At 47.2% G+C, this 21,393-nt stretch overlaps 1 protein-coding gene and 2 pseudogenes across 1 annotated transcript; all 3 read left to right on the top strand.

Annotated features, from left to right (window-relative positions):
- Positions 1-11,884: 11,884 nt before the first annotated feature.
- Positions 11,885-12,442, top strand: LOC147961934 (protein FAR1-RELATED SEQUENCE 5-like; annotated as a pseudogene).
- Positions 12,443-13,064: 622 nt separating this feature from the next.
- LOC147961933 (protein FAR1-RELATED SEQUENCE 5 pseudogene) lies at positions 13,065-13,571 on the top strand (annotated as a pseudogene).
- On the top strand, positions 13,065-15,489 carry LOC147961932 (uncharacterized). The gene is made up of 5 exons (XM_087533995.1): positions 13,065-14,357; positions 14,541-14,663; positions 14,826-14,933; positions 15,095-15,136; positions 15,269-15,489. Exons 1-5 carry the CDS (start codon positions 13,949-13,951, stop codon positions 15,487-15,489), a joined length of 903 nt encoding a protein of 300 aa, XP_087390121.1. The 5' UTR covers positions 13,065-13,948.
- The last annotated feature ends 5,904 nt before the right edge of the window (positions 15,490-21,393 follow it).

Genomic DNA, 21,393 nt, shown 5'->3' with positions numbered 1-21,393 from the left:
GACTCCTCCCTGGCCGCACCCTTCCTTGGGGGAAGGGCCAAGGCTGCGCCTCCCCCCTCTCCCTTGGCCCTATATATAGTGGGGGGAAGGGAGGGCAGCCCGACCTAAGCCCTGGCGCCTCCCTCTCCCTCCCATGACACATCTTCCTCCTCCCGCAGCGCTTGGCGAAGCCCTGTTGGAATCCCGCTACTTCCACCACCACGCCGTCGTGCTGTTGGATCTCCATCAACCTCTCCTCCCCCCCTTGCTGGATCAAGAAGGAGGAGACGTCGCTGCTCCGTACGTGTGTTGAACGCGGAGGTGCCGTCCGTTCGGCGCTAGGATCATCGGTGATTTGGATCACAACGAGTACGACTCCATCAACCCCGTTCTCTTGAACGCTTCCGCGCGCGATCTACAAGGGTATGTAGATCCACTCCTCCCTCGTTGCTAGATGACTCCATAGATTGATCTTGGTGACACGTAGGAAAATTTTGAATTATTGCTACGTTCCCCAACACTAGAATCTCATCCTCTGGCAACTCACCCCGGTTCTTGTACGCCAGGTAAGGAAGAGTCCAATCTGGAATAACATGAAGAGCCGCCACCAATTGAGCCTCCGGATCAGGAATAGCCAAATCCTCTTCACCAGGGATCTTGGCCGACGGGTTGTGCAGCACATCCAGAAAAACATTGGGTGGGACCGGTTTGCGCTGAGAGCCCAGCCGGCTTAAAGCGTCTGCCGCTTCATTTTTCCGCCGGTCCACGTGGTCCACCTGATAGCCTTTGAAATAACCTGCGACAGTATCCACCTCACGACGATATGCTGCCATGAGTGGGTCCTTGGAGTCCCAAGTGCCAGACACTTGCTGAGCCACAAGGTCCGAGTCACCGAAGCACTTAACTCGACTTAGATTCATCTCCCTAGCCATCCGGAGACCATGGAGCAAGGCTTCATACTCAGCTGCATTGTTAGTACAAGGGAATATTAAACGGAGAACATAACAAAACTTATCACCTCGTGGGGAAGTTAATACGACTCCAGCCCCGAGCCTTCCAACTGCCTGGATCCGTCAAAATGGATGGTCCAATACGTATGATCCGGCTTTTCTTCGGGTGCTTGCATTTCCGTCCAATCATTGATGAAATCAACAAGTGCTTGAGACTTAACCGCTGTCCGAGGCACATACTTCAAACCGTACGGCACCAGCTCTATGGCCCACTTTGCAATCCGGCCAGTTGCTTCCCGGTTCTGGATGATATCTCCCAAAGGAGCAGAACTGACCACCGTAATTGAGTGCCCTTGGAAATATTGTTTAAGCTTCCGGCTTGCCATAAAAACTCCATACACCAGCTTCTGCCAATGCGGATACCTCTGCTTGGACTCAATGAGCACCTCGCGGATATAATAGACCGGACGTTGAACCGGATGCTCCTTACCTGCCTCCTTTCGCTCCACCACAATAGCTACACTGACCGCCCGAACATTAGCAGCAACATATAGCAGTAACGGCTCCTTGTCAATGGGAGCAGCGAGCACAGGAGGATTGGCCAATTGCCGCTTTAAGTCCTCAAATGCTTCATCAGCCGCAGAACTCCAGACAAACTGATCCGTCTTTTTCAACATCTGATACAAAGGGATTGCCTTCTCACCCAGGCGACTGATAAACCGGCTTAGCGCAGCAATCCGGCCTGCCAGGCGTTGAACATCGTTGATACACTTCGGTTTAGCCAGGGAGGTGATAGCCGTGATCTTCTCCGGATTAGCCTCAATTCCCCTGTTGGACACTAGAAAACCCAATAGCTTGCCCGCCGGTACACCAAAGACACACTTGTCCGGATTAAGCATCATCTTGTATGTTCTCAGGTTATCAAAGGTTTCCTTCAAATCATCAATCAGAGTCTCCTTCTCCCTGGATTTAACCACGATATCATCCACGTAAGCATGTACATTACGGCCAATCTGCTTGTGAAGACAATTTTGTACACACCGTTGGTAAGTTGCATGGGCACTCTTGAGCCCAAAGGGCATAGACACATAGCAGAAGGCTCCAAAGGGAGTTATAAATGCTGTCTTCTCCTGGTCCTTAACTGCCATTTTGATCTGATGATAGCCAGAATACGCATCCAAAAAACTTAAACGCTCACAACCCGCCGTAGCATCAATAATTTGATCAATACGGGGGAGGGCAAAAGGATCTGCTGGACAAGCTTTATTAAGATCTGTGTAATCCACACACATGCGCCAGGTGCCATTTTTCTTGAGGACCAGCACCGGATTGGCAAGCCACTCAGGGTGAAAAACTTCAACAATAAAGCCAGCTGCTAAGAGCCTGGCTACCTCTTCTCCAATCGCCTTGCGTCTTTCTTCGTTAAACCGGCGGAGGAACTGTTTCACCGGTTTATATTTAGGATCCACATTAAGTGTGTGCTTAGCGAGTTGCCTCGGTACACCTGGCATGTCGGAGGGCTTCCATGCAAAAATGTCCCGATTCTCACGGATGAACTCGATGAGCGCGCTTTCCTATTTCGGATCCAAGTTGGCACTGATGCTGAACTTCTTGGACGAATCGCCAGGTACAAAGTCAACAAGCTTAGTTTCTGCTGCCGATTTGATCTTCAGGGCCGGATCATGCTCCGTAGTTGGCTTCTTCAACGGAGTCATGTCCGCCGGATCAACATTGTCTTTATAGTACTTCAACTCCTCGGTGGCACAAACCGACTCTGCATAAGCCGCATCTCCTTCCTCGCATTCCAAAGCGATTTTGCAGCTTCCGTGAACCGTTATTATCCCCTTGTGACCCAGCATCTTGAGCTGCAAATACACATAACAGGGCCGAGCCATAAACTTGGCGTATGCCGGTCGCCCAAACAGGGCATGATATGGACTTTGGATTTTCACCACTTCAAACATCAATGTCTCCGACCTGGAATCATGATCATCCCCAAAGGCCACTTCCAGAGCTATCTTACCAATGGGATATGCTGATCTGCCAGGCACTACACCGTGGAATACTGTATTAGACGGTTTGAGATTCTTATCTGTTAGTCCCATACGACGAAAGGTCTCATAGTACAGGATGTTAATGCTACTCCCTCCATCCATGAGCACCTTGGTGAACTTATAACCTCCCACCTGAGGCGCCACCACCAGAGCCAACTAACCCGGATTATCGACCTGGGGTGGGTGATCCTCTCTGCTCCATATGATTGGCTGTTCAGACCAACGTAGATAACGGGGTATGGCCGGTTCAACAGAGTTGACTGCCCGCCTCTGAACCTTCCGGTCTCGCTTGTCCAAGCTAGTGGTGAAGACATGGTACTGCCCACTACTCAACTGCTTTGGGTTGCTCTAGTAACCTGACTGTTGCTGCTGTTGGTTGTAACCACCCTGGTTGTTCTGGCTATTTTGACCATTATGTCCGCCCGGATTACCATTAAATCCTGAACCGGAACTTCCTCCACCGTAACCCGGCCCAGATCCTGAGCCACCACCAGATTCGTGATCATACCGGAAATTATTAGAATTCTTGAACTCCTGCATAATAAAGCAATCCTTCCAAAGGTGGTTTGCTGGCGCCTCCTTCGTCCCATGTCTTGGACAGGGCTGGCTTAGCAGATAGTTTAGGCGGTTTGGGTTAGGGTTGGGTGCTCCATTACGATTTTTCGGCCTACCCTTGCGTCGCTGGCCATTGTCCTGTGCGTTGGTATTAGCCACAAAGTCCATGTTACCATTCTCTTTACGCTTGCCTCCTCCGCCATTGCCTACCCAGTGATGCTGCTGCCTTTGGAGCTGTTGTTCTTCTTCCCTTTCCCTGTCTTGTCATCATCAGATTCGGGATCCTTGGTACTACCAGAATCAGCATATTTCACCAAAGCGGCCATGAGGGTCCCCATGTCGGTGCAATGACGCTTCATCCGTCCCAATTTCAACTTCAGGGGCCCAAACCGGCAGTTGCCTTCTAGGGTTAATACTGCGGTGTCAGCATTGATGCGGTTTGAGGAGTGCAACACTTGTGAAACCCGGCACACCCAATGAGTCGTTGATTCTCCTTCCTCCTGGACGCATGCAGCTATGTCCACTATCGACATAGGCTGTTTACAGGTATCCTTGAAATTGCTGATAAACTGGGCTCGTAATTGGGCCCATGAACTGATAGAATTAGCTGGCAAGCTTTTTAACCAAGTACGGGCCGTTCCTTCAAGCATCATGGTGAAGTATTTCGCACACTCCATGTCATCCACATCAAGCATCTCCATGGCCATGTCATAGCTCTCCACCCATGTTTTTGGAGGTTGATCCGCCGTGTAATTTGGTACCTTGCGTGGGCCTTTGAAATCCTTGGGCAGGCGCACGTTGCGTAAAGCGGGGATAAGGCAAGGCACCCCCAAAGAACTAGAAGTAACACCAGGTTTGATCGAGATGGTTGGACGAACCGGCGTGAGCTGCCGAGCCTAATGATGTGCGGCTAACTCGGCCTCCCTGCGCGCTCGGGCCCGGTTCACCACTTCCTGAGCGTCATCAGCACCACTCATCGGGTTGTTGCCACGGGGTGCTCCACGTCGTTCATTACTCGACACTGCTGGTTCATCCATATGTCTGCTATAGCTCCGGCTTGGACGGGGGGTCGAGTGGATCCGGTCGCGGCTGTACGAGTACGCTTCCTGTTGGGCCAAAGCTGTCCTCAGAAGTTCCTTGACCCGTCGCGTCTCTACTGCCTGCGGCGAGTCACCTTCAATTGGAATGGCCTCCAACCGCGCAGCAGCGGCAACAAAATTGTCCATTGGGTTGGAGTAGTGACCCGGAGGTGTTAAAGCATCCTGAGGTATAACGGTGTTTTGACGAGGCGGGTCCATCTGACGAGGTTGAACCGGTGCACCGGTCCCAGGGGCTTCTGCCCGGTTCCCCTCCAGCGGATTACCGGCTCTTGGTCCTGGAGTGTTGAAAAGGTCTCTGGCCTCGAAAACCGGAGGTAAGCGGGATCGGTGCTTCCTCCTCATGACTTCATGCGACGCGCTCTGGTCCAACATAAGCCTGTAGGCCTGTGCGTCTAAAGCGGCCCGCTCTGCGGCCATCCTGGTGTCCTTAGCCGCTAGATCCGCCTTGGCCTGGGTGATCTGTTCCTTTACCTTTGCAATCTCCGTGTTGTGAACGTCCTGATCTGGCGGATTAACTTCCGCCATAAGCACAGCCAACGCATCAAATAGTTCTGATAGAACCTGAGCCGGCGGGCGCACAGGGCCTCCTACCCCGGCAGCCGTCGCCGCTGCTGAACCGGAGATCGTTGCCGCAGCTGTCGAAGAATGAAGCGCTGCTTGTGTTCCGGCCATGAATATTCCAACCCGGTTAGGCAGATCAGAGGGGTCCGGAATACTGTCGCCATCGGAACAGCTCCCAATCCGGCCATCTTGTAGCTGCTAAAGAGATTCGGTTTCTCCGGTCGAAGATTCGTCACCGGAACAAACGACAGTCGCCCCGCGAAATTCCGATCTGTCCTCATAACTTCCTCCATGGATGACTCCCACGAAGGCACGCTTCATGGCTGGTTTAACCCAGGCGGATTACGCACGCTGAGCCGTCTCGACGAGGTCGGTGCAGATGTCCGGCTCAGGGCCCGGTTCACCGATCTTGCCAATGAAAACGTGAATGCTACCAAAGGGGACCCGGTACCCGTACTCAATTGAGCCGGCCTCGGGGCCCCAGCCTGCGTCGTCGATGTAGAGCTTGCCGCGACGACTCTTAGTCATCCGGCCTATAGCGTAGCCCTCGAGTCCTTCAAAGCGTCCCTCCAAGAACCGGAAACCATCGTGCGATGGCCCCACGGTGGGCGCCAACTGTCGTGGTTTTGTCACAGCAGATGTCCTAGAGAAAGGACTTAGTCGTGGAGCCATCGCGACGGGTTAGCTTGAAGGGGTTAAAGAGGACACAAGGACGCAAGAGAGTTTATACTAGTTCGGCCCCTTCGATGAAGGTAAAAGCCTACGTCTAGTTGTGATGGAATTGATGGGGTTTCGATGACTAGGGAGCAAACAAGCTTCGCCTATGTCTCGAGTTGTTGTCTGTTGTCCTTGAAACGCCGCCGGGTCGTCCCCTTATATACACGGGTGACTCTCGTCGGCTTACGGAGTCCCAATACCGGCTCATAGATGTGTCCGGTTTGGTCTCTTCTTATTCCTAACTTACAATACAGGTTAACTACTAACGCCGGTTTACGACTTCAGGCCTTGAGCCGACCATGGGCCTTGAGCCCTCCTCTGTCTTCTTGGGCTTTAACTTACTTAACTACTGACGAAGTTAACCCGGACCAGATAGGCCGGTTTACGCCCAGTAGTAATATCCCCAACAGATCCTATCTCGGATTTCATGGCTTCCAGCCATTTGTCGAAATCTGGGCCCGCCATCGCTTCTTCATAGTTCGAAGGCTCACCATTGTCTAACAACATGATTTCCAGGACAGGGTTGCCATACCACTCTGGTGCGGAACGCGTCCTTGTGGACCTTCGAAGTTCAGTAGCAACTTGATTTGAAGTTTCATGATCATCATCATTAACTTCTTCCCTAGTCGGTGCAGACACCTCAGAAACAATTTCTTGAGCTGCGCCACTCTCCGGTTCAAGAGGCAATACTTCATCAAGGTCTACTTTCCTCCCACTTACTTCTTTCGAGAGAAACTCTTTCTCTAGAAAGGATCCATTCTTGGCAACAAAGGTCTTGCCTTCGGATCTAAGATAGAAGGTATACCCAATAGTTTCTTTAGGGTATCCTATGAAGACGCATTTTTCCGATTTGGGTTCGAGCTTTTCAGGTTGAAGTTTCTTGACATAAGCATCACATCCCCAAACTTTCAAAAACGACAGCTTAGGTTTCTTGCCAAACCACAATTCATACGGTGTCGTCTCAATGGATTTCGACGGAGCCCTATTTAAAGTGAATGCGGCAGTCTCTATAGCATAACCCCAAAATGATAGCGGTAGATCGGTAAGAGACATCATAGATTGTACCATATCCAATATGGTGCGATTACCATTACCGCCTGGACACACCATTACGCTGTGGTGTTCCAGGCGACGTGAGTTGTGAAACTATTCCACATTTCCTTAAGTGTGTGCCAAATTTGTGACTCAAATATTCTCCCCCACGATCTGATCGTAAGAACTTGATTTTCCTGTCACGTTGATTCTCAACCTCACTCTGAAATTCCTTGAACTTTTCAAAGGTCTCAGACTTGTGTTTCATTAAGTAGACATACCCATATCTACTTAAGTCATCAGTGAGGGTGAGGACATAACAATAGCCACCGCGAGCCTCAACGCTCATTGGACCGCACACATCAGTATTATGATTTCCAATAAGTTGGTTGCTCGCTCCATTCTTCCGGAGAACGGAGTCTTGGTCATTTTACCCATGAGGCATGGTTCGCACGTGTCAAATGATTCATAATCAAGAGACTCCAAAAGTCCATCTGCATGGAGTTTCTTCATGCGTTTGACACCAATGTGACCAAGGCGGCAGTGCCACAAGTATGTGGGACTATCATTATCAACCTTACATCTTTTGGCATTCACACTATGAATGTGTGTAACATCACGTTCGAGATTAAATAAGAATAAACCATTGACCAGCGGGGCATGACCATAAAACATGTCTCTCATATAAATAGAACAACCATTATTCTCAGATTTAAATGAGTAGCCATCTCGCATTAAACGAGATCCAGATACAATGTTCATGCTCAAAGCTGGTACTAAATAACAATTATTGAGGTTTAAAACTAATCCCATAGGTAAATGCAGAGGTAGCGTGCCGACGGCGATCACATCGACCTTGGAACCATTCCCGACGCGCATCGTCACCTCGTCCTTTGCCAGTCTCCGTTTATTCCGTAGTTCATGTTTTGAGTTACAAATATGAGCAACTGCACCGGTATCAAATACCCAGGAGCTACTGCGAGCGCTGGTAAGGTACACATCAATAACATGTATATCACATATACCTTTGGTATTGCCGGCCTTCTTTTCTGCTAAGTACTTGGGGCAGTTCCGCTTCCAGTGACCGTTTCCCTTGCAATAAAAGCATACAGTCTCAGGCTTGGGTCCATTCTTTGACTTCTTCCCGGCAGCTTGCTTACCGGGCGCGGCAACTCCCTTGCCGTCCTTCTTGAAGTTCTCTTTACCTTGCCTTTCTTGAACTTAGTGGTTTTATTCACCATCAACACTTGATGTTCCTTTTTGATTTCCACCTCCGCTGATTTCAGCATTGAATATACCTCAGGAATGGTCTTTTCCATCCCCTGCATATTGAAGTTCATCACAAAGCTCTTGTAGCTAGGTGGGAGCGACTGAACGATTCTGTCAACGACCGCATCATCCGGGAGATTAACTCCCAGCTGAGACAAGCGGTTATGCAGCCCAGACATTTTAAGTATGTGCTCGTTGACAGAACTGTTCTCCTCCATCTTACAACTATAGAACTTGTCGGAGACTTCATATCTCTCGACCCGGGCGTGAGCTTGGAAAACCATTTTCAGCTCTTGGAACATCTCATATGCTCTGTGTTGCTCAAAACACTTTTGGAGCCCCGGTTCTAAGCTGTAAAGCATGCCGCACTGAACCAGGGAGTAATCATCACTACGTGTCTACCAAGCGTTCATAACGTCTTGTTCTGCAGGGAAAACAAGTGCTTCACCTAGCGGTGCATCAAGGACATATGCTTTCCTGGCAGCTATGAGGATAATCCTCAGGTTATGGACCTAGTCCGTGTAGTTGCTGCCATCGTCTTTCAGCTTGGTTTTCTCTAGGAACGCGTTGAAGTTGAGGGCAACATTAGCGTGGGCCATTTGATCTACAAGACATATTGCAAAGATTTTATACTATCTTCATGATAATTAAGTTCATCTAATCAAATTATTAATGAACTCCCACTCAGATAGACATCCCTCTAGCCATCTAAGTGATACATGATCCGAGTCAACTAGGCCGTGTCCGATCATCACGTGAGACGGACTAGTCATCATCGGTGAACATTTTCATGTTGATCGTATCTTCTATACGACTCATGTTCGACCTTTCGGTCTTCCGTGTTCCGAGGCCATGTCTGTACATGCTAGGCTCGTCAAGTCAACCTAACTGTATTGCGTGTGTAAATCTGGCTTACACCCGTTGTATGCGAATGTTAGAACCTATCACACCCGATCATCACGTGGTGCTTCGGAACAACGGACCTTAGCAACGGTGCACAATTAGGGGGAACACTTTCTTGAAATTATTGCAAGGGATCATCTTATTTATGCTACCGTCATTCTAAGCAAATAAGATGTAAAACATGATAAACATCACATGCAATCAAATAGTGACATGATATGGCCAATATCATTTTGCTCCTTTTGATCTCCATCTTTGGGGCGCCATGATCATCGTCGTCACCGGCATGACACCATGATCTCCATCATCGTGTCTTCATGAAGTTGTCTCGTCAACTATTACTTCTACTACTATGGCTAACGGTTAGTGATAAAGTAAATTAATTACATGACATTTATGTTGACACGCAGGTCATAAATAAATTAAGACAACTCCTATGGCTCCTTCCGGTTGTCATACTCATCGACATGCAAGTCGTGATTCCTATTACAAGAACATGATCAATCTCATACATCACATATATCATTCATCACATCCTTTTGGCCATATCACATCACATGGCACATGCTGCAAAAACAAGTTAGACGTCCTCTAATTGTTGTTGCAAGTTTTTACGTGGATGCTATAGGTTTCTAGCAAGAACGTTTCTTACCTACGCCAAAACCACAACGTGATATGCCAATTTCTATTTACCCTTCATAAGGACCCTTTTCATCGAATCCGATCCGACTAAAGTGGGAGAGACAGACACCCGCTAGCCACCTTATGCAACTAGTGCATGTCAGTCGGTGGAACCAGTCTCACGTAAGCGTACGTGTAAGGTCGGTCCGGGCCGCTTCATCCCACGATGCCGCTGAATTAAGATAAGACTAGTAATGGCAAGTAAATTGACAAAATCAATGCCCACAACAACTTGTGTTCTACTCGTGCATAGAAACTACGCATAGACCTAGCTCATGATGCCACTGTTGGGGAACGTAGCAGAATTTTAAAATTTTCTACGCATCACCAAGATCAATCTATGGAGTCATCTAGCAACGAGGGAGAGGGGAGTGCATCTACATACCCTTGTAGATCGCGAGCGGAAGCGTTCAAGAGAACGGGGTTGATGGAGTCGTACTCGTCGTGATCCAAATCACCGATGACCGAGCGCCGAACGGACGGCACCTCCGCGTTCAACACACGTACGGTTGGGAGAGACGTCTCCTCCTTCTTGATCCAGCAAGGGGAGAGGAGAGGTTGATGGAGATCCAGCAGCACGACGGCGTGGTGGTGGAAGCAGCGGGATCTCGGCAGGGCTTCGCCAAGCACCAACGAGAGGGAGAGGTGTCACGGGGGGAGAGGGAGGCGCCAGGGACTTGGGGTGCGGCTGCCCTCCCTCCCCTCCACTATATATAGGGGTCAGGGGGGCGTCGGCCCCTCTAGATGGGGGGGGGGGGCGGCGGCCAAGGGGTGGCTTGGCCCCCAAGCCAGGTGGAGGCGCCCCCACCCCTAGGGTTTCTAACCCTAGGCGCAGGAGGAGGCCCACGGGGGGCGCACCAGCCCACCAGGGGCTGGTTCCCTTCCCACTTCAGCCCATGGGGCCCTCCGGGATAGGTAGCCCCACCTGGTGGACCCCCGAGACCCTTCCGGTGGTCCCGGTACAATACCGGTGACCCCCGAAACTTTCCCAGTGGCCAAAACTGGACTTCCTATATATAAATATTTACCTCCGGACCATTCCGGAACTCCTCGTGACGTCCGGGATCTCATCCGGGACTCCGAACAACTTTCGGGTTACCGCATACTAATATCTCTACAACCCTAGCGTCACCGAACCTTAAGTGTGTAGACCCTACGGGTTCGGGAACCATGCAGACATGACCGAGACAACTCTCCGGCCAATAGCCAACAGCGGGATCTGGATACCCATGTTGGCTCCCACATATTCCATGATGATCTCATTGGATGAACCACGATGTCGAGGATTCAATCAATCCCGTATTCAATTCCCTTTGTCAATCGGTACGTTACTTGCCCGAGATTCGATCGTCGGTATCCCAATACCTCGTTCAATCTCGTTACCAGCAAGTCACTTTACTCGTTCCGTAACACATCATCCCGTGACCAACCCTTAGTCACATTGAGCTCATTACGATGATGTTTTACCGAGTGGGCCCAGAGATACCTCTCCGTCATGCGGAGTGACAAATCCCAGTCTCGATTCGTGCCAACCCAACAGACGCTTTCGGAGATACCCGTAGTGCACCTTTATAGTCACCCAGTTATGTTGTGACGTTTGGCACACCCAAAGTATTCCTACAGTATCCGGGAGTTGCACAATCTCATTGTCTAAGGAAAAAGATACTTGACATTAGAAAAGCTCTAGCAGACGAACTACACGATCTTATGCTATGCTTAAGATTGGGTCTTGTCCATCACATCATTCTTCTAATGATGTGATTCCGTTATCAATGACATCTAATGTCCATAGTCAGGAAACCATGACTATCTGTTGATCAACGAGCTAGTCAACTAGAGGCTTACTAGGGACATGTTGTGGTCTATATATTCACACATGTATTACGATTTCTAGATAACACAATTATAGCATGAACAATAGACAATTATCATGAACAAGGAAATATAATAATAACCATTTTATTATTGCCTCTAGGGCATATTTCCAATAGTTCCTGGTCCAACCAGGACTGAGCTAGGAGCTGGGGCTGTTGACGGAGCTGTGCAAGGAGAAGAAGGAGAGGATGAGGCTGGTTCTCAACCTATGGAACCCTATGTTGGCATGAGGTTTGACAGCCTTCAAATTGCTAAGGATCACTACAATAGCTATGCACTATGGATGGGTTTCTCTATCAAGATGAACACCTCTAGACGGACACCCCGCACCAATGGATTGATAAAACAATAGTTTTGCTGCAACAAGTTCAAGAAGCCCAAAGCTGATGATGGAGGAGCTGAGGCTCCTCCTGTCCTGGACCCTATTCCAGATCCAAAATCTGTTGACAATGATGAGGAGATGAAAGAAGAACCTCCAATATTTGTTGAAGAGGAGGCTGGTACTAGTAAGAAGAAGAAGAAGAAGCGCAAACGCGAGACAATAAAGCAGACTGAATGCAAGGCGAAAATGTTGGTGAAGCTCGTAGATGGGCGATGGGAGGTGACACACTTTGTTCGTGACCACAATCATCCGCTCGTGAACAAACCTTCATTGTCCAAATATTTGAGATCCCACCAAGGCATCTCACCTGATGAAAAGGAGTTTCTGCGCATCTTGTATAACTGCAACTTGACTACAGGTGTGGTGTTTTTCTATATCCCTTAAAGAATTAAGTTTCCCTCTAGGCAGTCCAGTGTGCAACTGTTATGGTACTACTGTGCAACTGAAATGGCTTAACTTTGCAACTGCTATCCAACTTCCCATGCTGTTTGTATATCACTTTTGGTGCTTGTTGTGCAACTACATTGTCTTTACTATGCAACTACACAATGTCCTGTATGCAAAAACTGCAAAGTGTTTTTAAAAAGGTGCAGCTAGGTGTCCATTTCCTGCGATTATCTTCTGTGCCAACACATGTCCTATTACTGTGCAGCTGGATGTGCACATTCGTGCAACTAAAAAAAGGATATACTGTTTGTTTTTGTATTATGCAGGACGAATGATGTATGTAATGGCAGAGTTCTATGGATCTGAGATGATGGTGCCGTTCGGACCAAAGGCAATAACAAATCTTTGTATAAGTTTTCGTAGAGATGACACAAAGGAGGGTGATCTGATTGAGACAATTGTGCACTTCAAGGATATACAAAAAACCGATCCAGACTTCTTCTATAAGGCGAAATATGATGAAGAGGACAGAGTTGTCAACATATTTTGGGTTGATGGCTTAGCTCGAAAAGCTTATGCGGAGGCGTACCACGATTGAATATTGTTTGACACCACCTACATGACCAACATGTACAATATGCCGTTCGCGTCCTTCATAGGAATAAACCGACATGGCCAATCTTTCATGCTGGGTTGCGCGTTTGTGAGGCAGGAGTTGGCATCAAGCTTTGATTGGGTCTTTGGAGCATTCCTAGAGGCTATGGATGGCAAACCTCCTGACAACTTCATCACCGATCAGGATGGTGCGATGAGGCAGTCAATACAGAGCATCTTTCCAACCACCGTGCACCGCTGTTGTCGATGGCACATCATGAAAAAGGCTCAGGAAAAAGTTGGTTGGCTGTTGTGCCGGAATCCAGGACTCTCTGATGATTTCAACAAGTGTGTTGACTTCAGCTTCACTATAGACGAGTTTGAGCAGAATTGGCCTGGGTTAATGATGAAGTACGAGGCTATGACACACACGCACTTTGATAAGTTGTACGAATACAGGTCAACTTGGGTGTCGTGCTACTTCAAAGTTCAAACACAGGTTCTTCCCCTTCCTCCAGTCTACACAGCGTAGTGAGGGGTTCAACGCCGTCCTGAAAAGATATGTGAACCCACACAACTCAATGCTGAACTTCGTCAAGCAATATGAAAAAAATCCAGAACCACATCCTTGCCAAGGAAGGCTGCAATGATTACAGGACAGAACACCTTGAGATTGAGTTGTAGTCCAACTTCCCAATAGAGAAACAAGCTTACAAAACCTATACTAGGGAGCTTTACCGCAACTTCAGAGAAGAGTTTGAGCTGATTGGACGTTATAATGCATTCCAAGTTGGTGCTGATATATTTGAGCTCAGACCGAATCAGGAATTTGTTGCCAAATATGGTTCTCGAAACTACTTGGTGCAGGCAAGGGTGGAGGAGGGTTCCTATTTGTGTCAGTGCTATAAAATGGACAAGGACGGCATCCTATGTTGCCACATCCTCAAGGTGTTCACCCATATTGGAGTTGATGTCATACCGGAAAGGTACCTGCTAAGACAGTGGACACCTACTGCTGTACCTAGTGCGCCAGGGACTGGTTATGAGCAACCGGATGAAATGCCTCCTCAATCAAAGAAGCAGATAAGGGAGAGGAACATGATATACGATTTTCGGAAACTAGCAAAGTTTGCGAGTGGTTCTAATCCAGCACAAGCTATTGTATACAAGCATATGCGTGCAGCACGTACCGAGATCGGCCACCTGAACAAGTCCAAGAAAAAGAAAAAACTGACTGCTGCCACGGGGCCATCAGATGATGGCAACCCTCGAGGACCTCCTCCACCTCCAGGCAGCAATCAGGGGGCTCATCATCCAGGTAATTACCTGCCCCAACTCCTGATCTAACTAGGTGTGTAACTTCAGTTGCACACATCATTGTGCCCAGTTGCACACACCATGGTAGCCAATTGGACAGAACAGGATGCCTAGTTGTGCACGCTGTGTTAGTTCAAGCATCAAAGATAACACAACTAACTTAATTTTCATGTTCTGGATATAGGTGATGTCAACCCTCAAGGACCTCCTCCCCCTACTGGCTGTACACGGCATCCTCCTCCACCTCCTCCCCCGTGTGCTCCTCCCAATGGCTCTACAGGCAGCACTCAGGGGGCTCATCGTCCAGGTAATTACCTGCCCCCAACTCCCCATCAAACTAGGTCTGTAACTCCAGTTGCACACATCATTGTGCTCAGTTGCACCGAACAGGACCTAGTTGCGCACGCTGTGTTAGTTCGAGCATCAAAAGATAAACACAACTAACTTGTTTGTCCTGTTCTGCCTATAGGTGATGTCAACCCTCAAAGACCTCCTCCCCCGCCAGGCCCAACTAGCAGTGCCCTGCGTGCTACTCCCAATGGACCTACAGGCAGGACTCAGGGGGCTCATCACCCAGGTAAGTACCTTCACCGACTCCAAACAAAAACTAGGGTGTGTGACTTTAGTTGCACATATCATAGTGCCCAATTGAACAGAACATGCTGCCTAGTTGCGTGCGCTGTGTTAGTTTGAGGATCAAGCTAAAAATCTAACTTGTTTTTCATGTTCTGCCCATAGGCGATTACAATCCAAGTACCATGACGGGCCGAGCTACTACAGGTGTTTTTTTCAACTTAACTTGCACACAGCAACCAGTTAGTTGCACAAAAATGTGCTGTGTGGTTGCACAGAACATCAGTGATGGATGCACAATAACAAAAATACTAAACTTTTTATATGATTATTACACAGGTGATCGTGACGGTCCTACTGCCCCGTTGGAGGCTGCATCCCTTGCACAAGCTTCTGATGATTTTGTGCCCAGGGATCCTCCAAGGTCTACTACAAAGGGTAGGGCAAAGAGTCGACGGTACAAATCGACGCTGGAGCTACACCCAAAGAAGAAAAACAAATGCAGCAATTGCCAATCTACAGAGCACACTGTTGGTGTGTGTCCACTCAGGCTCCTGTGATTCTGTTTCCTCATTTGTAACTTTGGAACATAAAAGGAAAAGAATGATGTTTTTTAGCAATGTTGGGACCAAGTGGACACATTCAGCATCTATGATTCCTCTTTATCTAATTTATGCTCCTTGAATTAGTTCATGCACTGTGTAAAAAAAAGTTGCTATTTGTGCCTTTGTTGGCAACTGGTTAAATATTTAGTTGTTGAACAATTGTATGTCTAGTGCTCCTAATGTATCAACAAAAGTGATGATATTGAGTTGCAAATGGAATTACTAGTAGTGTGCAACTACAAAATCTGCTTAAAAAATTGTGCAACCCAGCAACTTCCTCCATGGAGAAGAAAAAAAGAAAAATAGTACTGACCTAGTCCTTGTCGTATCTGAGCAACTTCCTCCATGGGGCGGTGTTGTGCACGCTGGTGACCCAATCATATGCCAGCTTCTTCCTGATGTTGAGTACTTCCTTGGGGTCGTAGTTGGGCAGTTGGCTACTATTCCACTCGGTGGCGTTAAGAAGTGCGAACAACCCACACTCATTACTGCGATGGGCAAAAAAAATTGTCACATAAAATTAAAACCAATAAAGATAATGCACTCTATGCAAGTGCTTATGTTCTCCTGTGCAACTGCTTATGTGCCAGTGTGCAACTACTTATGTGCCACTCTGCAACTGGCTAGATAATCTATTAGAAACTCATAAAAATGATAAACAGATTGCAGACTAGTTCTGTGTCTTGAAAAACTAAAGATTGCACAAGTAGAAAAATTGTAAAAACTACAAATTGATGGTGAGAAATTGAGAAAAATGCCTTTCTTAATGTCTTACTTGCCGAGCTGCTTTGGTACGTCAATGTCAATAATCTGGAAGTGCTCGATGCTGAACTTTGGGTAATGCTTCCTCCATAGCTGGCGTACTGCCCCCGCGATGGTAGAGGCAGTGTTCATCAGCTCAATGTTGTCCAACTTCCTGCTTGAATCAAGAACTTCGAAGCGTCCGTCCCTCAAGTTGACACTGAAGACCCAATAATGCCTCCCTCCGTCCTTATCGGTTACATCGGCGCACTCGAGCACTGGTAGCATGACCTGCAAGCATGAACGATTTCAGACAAAGATACAGGTTGTAGCTAAGAAAAACAGTAAAAGACTTGGTCAAGTTAAAAACAGGTTGCAACAAGTATTTGCCAACTAACAGATGTATCATGTGCAACTGAACATGCTGTGGATGCCAACTAAAAAGAGATGGATCATGTGGGCACAACACTCACCAAGTCTTTCTTGTCGAGACGGTTCTTGTAATCAAACTTCTTGTTTATCTCATTCACATTGTGGATCCCTTGCTGTAAATTTATCTGCTGAGATTATAAAAACATGGCTCAAAACTCCTTAGTAGGTGAAAGGCCTCCCTCAAATGGTCAACGAAAAAAGTGCTACAGAACAAAGATGGGGGTAAAAGAAGGTTTTGGAAAAACTTACAGAAAACCTCAGTGGCATAACAACCTTCTTTGACCCTTCTAGTAAGTTATCCATGTTGTGTAAGATTCCAGTCTCAATAACAATTTTTGACAACCATTGAACCGGCTTCATCGAATCAACTAACTCCTTTAAAGAAACATAGAAAGCACCATACCTGATTATCTCATGGCTGATTATTTTTTGAAAGCAATAAAAAGACAAGTTAGCTCGAAGGGTCACAGCAGCAAAAAAATGTGCATGAAATTGAAAATAGAACAGTGTGCAACTAAAAGCCCTGTTCTGTGCAACATGCTATGCTTTCTGTGCAACTAAGTGGCTGGTCCTGTGCAACCGAAAAAATATGTATGTAGGCTGTGGGGAGTTAGTTTACTTGGTAGCTTCATCATTTGCTCATTTGTGATGCCTGGCCCAATACAAGAGGGCAGCGTAAAGCTTGTTCACTGCCTCATTGGAGCTGAAAGTCTTCTTCTTGTTGTAGTCAACGAATGGAGACCTTTGAGATGTTGCGGGCTTTATTACCCTCCTCTGTCTTCGTGCAATAGGTGGTCCCGAAGAACTGCTCGTGCCAGCTTCTGGTTCTGCGCATATCGGGGTGTGGCAATTCTCTGGTGAACCAACATCTAGCTCTTGAGCTATTGCCTTGCCAGCATCGGCAGCAGCACATCCTTCATTCACATCTGCTGGGTCCAACTCACACTCATCAATGCAAATCACACCGGCTTCCGCTGTTTCTGCTGCTGGAGCAGGTGCTGGAGCATCACCATCTATGCCGAGGTCAAAAGATGGTGCATCGCAGGACCCATCACCATGATAAGACTTTGATCTTCGTAAGGGTTCAAGGACCATGGCATCTCCTTGCGGCACAAACACGGGTGCATCATTCACTGACTTGGTTCGCAATAGTGTTGTAGTTGGCGGCCTTGGAGGCTTGCACCTACTTATAATGTTGAACACCTCCTCTTGTGTTAATGGTTGCTGAAAATCAGCTCTTGGTGATGCAGGCTTGCTTGGCTGCTGTGTGCTAGCTCTTGGGGACGGCACTTTGATAGTTGGATCACCTCCTTTTGTGTTTGGCATTGAAGCATCTCTATGAGTAGGCACCTTGGGGCTTGCAGTTGCAGTGGTGCCTTCCTGACCAGCTGTGGTGGTTTTGACTGTGACCATGCTGCTAACTAACACATCAGTTGGCACACTGGTATCTGTAGTTGGCATCTTTCCAGTCTGAGTTGGCAGCAACCTAGCAGAACTTGGCACCCTTGCATCAATGGCTGCGGCTCGCAGTTCTCTCTCGTCTCTGAACCCCAAACCTTTTGTGGCATGTTCCCCCTTTGTGCCCCTGGCAAACTTGACAATCTTCTGCTTAGGTGGTTTTGGTGGGGCTGTTGAAAGAGGAGTCTTCCACTTGATCTGTTGAACTTCTGTGACATTGGTTGGCTCTCTGCTCACTACAGTTGGCATATCAGTTTGAAGCACAGCTTCCTTGACCATATTTACTTCAGCATCTGCACTCACCATCTTCTCCTTGGTTTGAGGCAAGTGCAGATTCTTCTTCATTGAAACTGCTTTACGCTTCTGGACCACGTGAGGGTTTGCCATGGATGCTGCTTTGCTCTTGCTGGAGCTTAGATCTGAGAGCTGCTTTCAATATTCCTTGTATTTTTCCTTTAAATGAACCCAGTCAAGACCCTTTCCTGCTTCCTCCATGTCAATTTGATTCTTTTCAGCATCACTTGATAAGAACAGGCTCTTGTCAATGGAAAAGTTGATCTTCTCACACATATCTTTGTCGCTGAAATCTGGCACAGGAAAGGTGGTTGGCAAAGCTGGCTTCAAGTTGCAGAGCTTGAACATATCAATGCTGCCCTGAGACTCTGCTTCGTCATTTTTCTTTGACTTCGGCAAATCCTTGTCTTTCCAGCAAGTTTTGTCAATCAACATCTGTAGTGTGCTCCTGCTACTCAATGAATTACTGCTGCTGGCAGGGGTGGCAGAAGTGCTAATTACTGCTGCTGGCAGGGGTGGCAGAAGTGCTAGTCCTCCTGGATGTGTTGCCACCTGTACCACCAGAACCAGGGGCGTTGTCATCATCATCGTCATCGCTGCTGTCGCTGCCTCCATTGGATCCCCCTTTATCATCACCATAACCATCCTCGTCTTCTTCATCATCGTCTTCTTCCCTCTCACTGCCATCAGCTGTTGTGCCTTTGTCTTCTCCCCTCTCACTGCCATCAACTGCTGCCCCTTTGTCCACGTCCCCCTCTTTGGCCTCACCTTCTTCTTCCTCCTCCTCTGCCTCACTATCTTCTTCCTTGTCCTCCTCCTCTCCTTTGTCCTCTTCTTGTTTGTCCTCCTCCTCTTCCTCTTCGTCCTCCTCCTCCTCTGCATCTTCTTCATTGTCATCATCATCCTTGTCCTCCTCCTCTGATTCATCTGCATCTGTGTACTCGTCGTCGTCAGCATCTATCGCTGCTTCCATTTCCTCATCTTCTTCTGACTCATCCTCAACAAACTCTTCTTCTTCTTGTATAGTTGACCCCCATCTCTTTCTTTTAGGAGCACGGCGTGACGCCCCAGTTTGCATTGATGGCTGCTGTACGTAAGGATCAATATCTGGTTCCTCATCATCGATCTTGGCAACTGCTTCAATGAAGGTGCCAACCTGTTCAGTTACAGCCTTGCACAGCTCATTGACCACTTTCGCAATCTTTGCCTTTTTCTGCATCAACACAAAAAGATTCAGTACTGATTCAGTTAGAAAAAAATAAAAAGTAAAAATGTCTGTAACTGACCATGATGTGATAAGCAAAAACGACTAATACACACTTTCTAGCCAACTAAAGACATGATTCTAGCCAACTACACATGCACTGTGGCACAAACTAAAAAACATGCATTCTGCCAAAAGTTGATGACAATGGTTGTAAATGAACACTTTGACTGTCCAAAAGAACATGTGCAACTACAGAAGCTTATATGTGCAACTGAACATACATCACAGCCAACTGAATTCTGTATTCTCGCAACTACAAAAGTTATACATGTCCAACTGAACATACATCCCAGCCAATAGAAAAATATTGGTAAGTGGTACAAGTTTCTGTATGCAAAACACTAACCTGCGGATTGTAGGTTATTGGTAACTTGGATGCCACGAATACTTCAGCTTGCAAAATTCCACCAAACAGTGGTGTCTGCTCCGTGCCTCTATACTCCTCTTTAAGCTGATGTGAAAAAAAAGAGAAATAGAAAATAACAAGGTTATCAAAATAGATTTGTGTATTGAACGAAACCACACATTACAACCTGTGCAACTACAACAAGATATCGGGGTAGACAAATTCAACTATACATATATGCAACTGAACAAAGACACAAAAACTCTGCAACCCACATGGCACCTAAAAAAAGTTTCTACCAACTGATGCAACACATCTGTGCAACAAGATTAGTAAAACTGTGCAACTTAAAAAAGATGGTGTGCCAATTTAAAATGAACATGTGTGCAGATTGCCAAACTTAAAGCTACAAGTTGTGCAACTACATGCATTGTTGTGCCAACTGATGACAGTTTTCTGTGCAATTTCCAAAAAAGTGACCAGACATCAAAAGAACATAGAAGGAACACACTGTTGGAAAAAAACAAAAAAGAACTCACTTGTAATTTGTCGAACACACCAGGAGAGATAGTATTCTTCTTGATCACCTTGGCAATTAGAGTACTATCCCATGCATTCGATCGTATCGCGCAGTTGCTTACTGGGATGTCATGTACGAGCGCATCAAGGTATAATCTCTGCACCAGACCCAAACAAAAGAAAAAGCCAAGTTCAGTTATTGTTGTGAGTATTTCGGCAAACTATAACTGCACAGAAAGAACAAGAATAGATGGAAAAAGTGGTCGTTTTCACTAACCATCAAGTGATACAAGCAGCAGCAGACAGTTTGCTTCTCCTGGTCCATATTCCGGAAAGCTTCGTTAATGTGTTCTGCTACAAAGAGGCAGATGTTTGTATTCTTTAGCATTTGATGATCTAGCACAAGTCCATAACACTTTGGGCTGAGCTTCAAGGCCGTGGTTGGTGCTAGAAAAGTGTTGAAGGCAACCGCAAGCCAGGCCATAAAGAATGTGTCATCCATTCTTCCAGCCATATCCTGAATCATCTTGAGCCATGTAGTGATTTGGGGATGAGAATTTCCAGTTATGTTGAAAGCCTCTCTGAATATCCTAGTAGCATCCTTGTCAACAAAATATCTGACTTTTTGACCCCTGTTTGGGAGATCAAATACCCTCTGAACACTGTCAGCATCGACACAGATCCTTCCCCTTCCTGGGAAAACCATTTCAGAGGTCTGTGGCTGGTAGGACTACACCAGGAACTTAGTGAGGTCCGCTGGAAGTGTGTCTGATAAGTTCAATAGCCCCCCGAACAACCTCGA

The sequence above is a fragment of the Triticum urartu genome, chromosome 7A, assembly GCF_056163025.1.
Source record: "Triticum urartu cultivar PI428250 chromosome 7A, HENAU_Tu73, whole genome shotgun sequence".
NCBI lineage: Eukaryota > Viridiplantae > Streptophyta > Magnoliopsida > Poales > Poaceae > Triticum > Triticum urartu.
The sequence above is the reverse complement of the archived record's forward strand: the minus strand, read 5'-3'. Positions and strand labels throughout refer to the sequence as shown.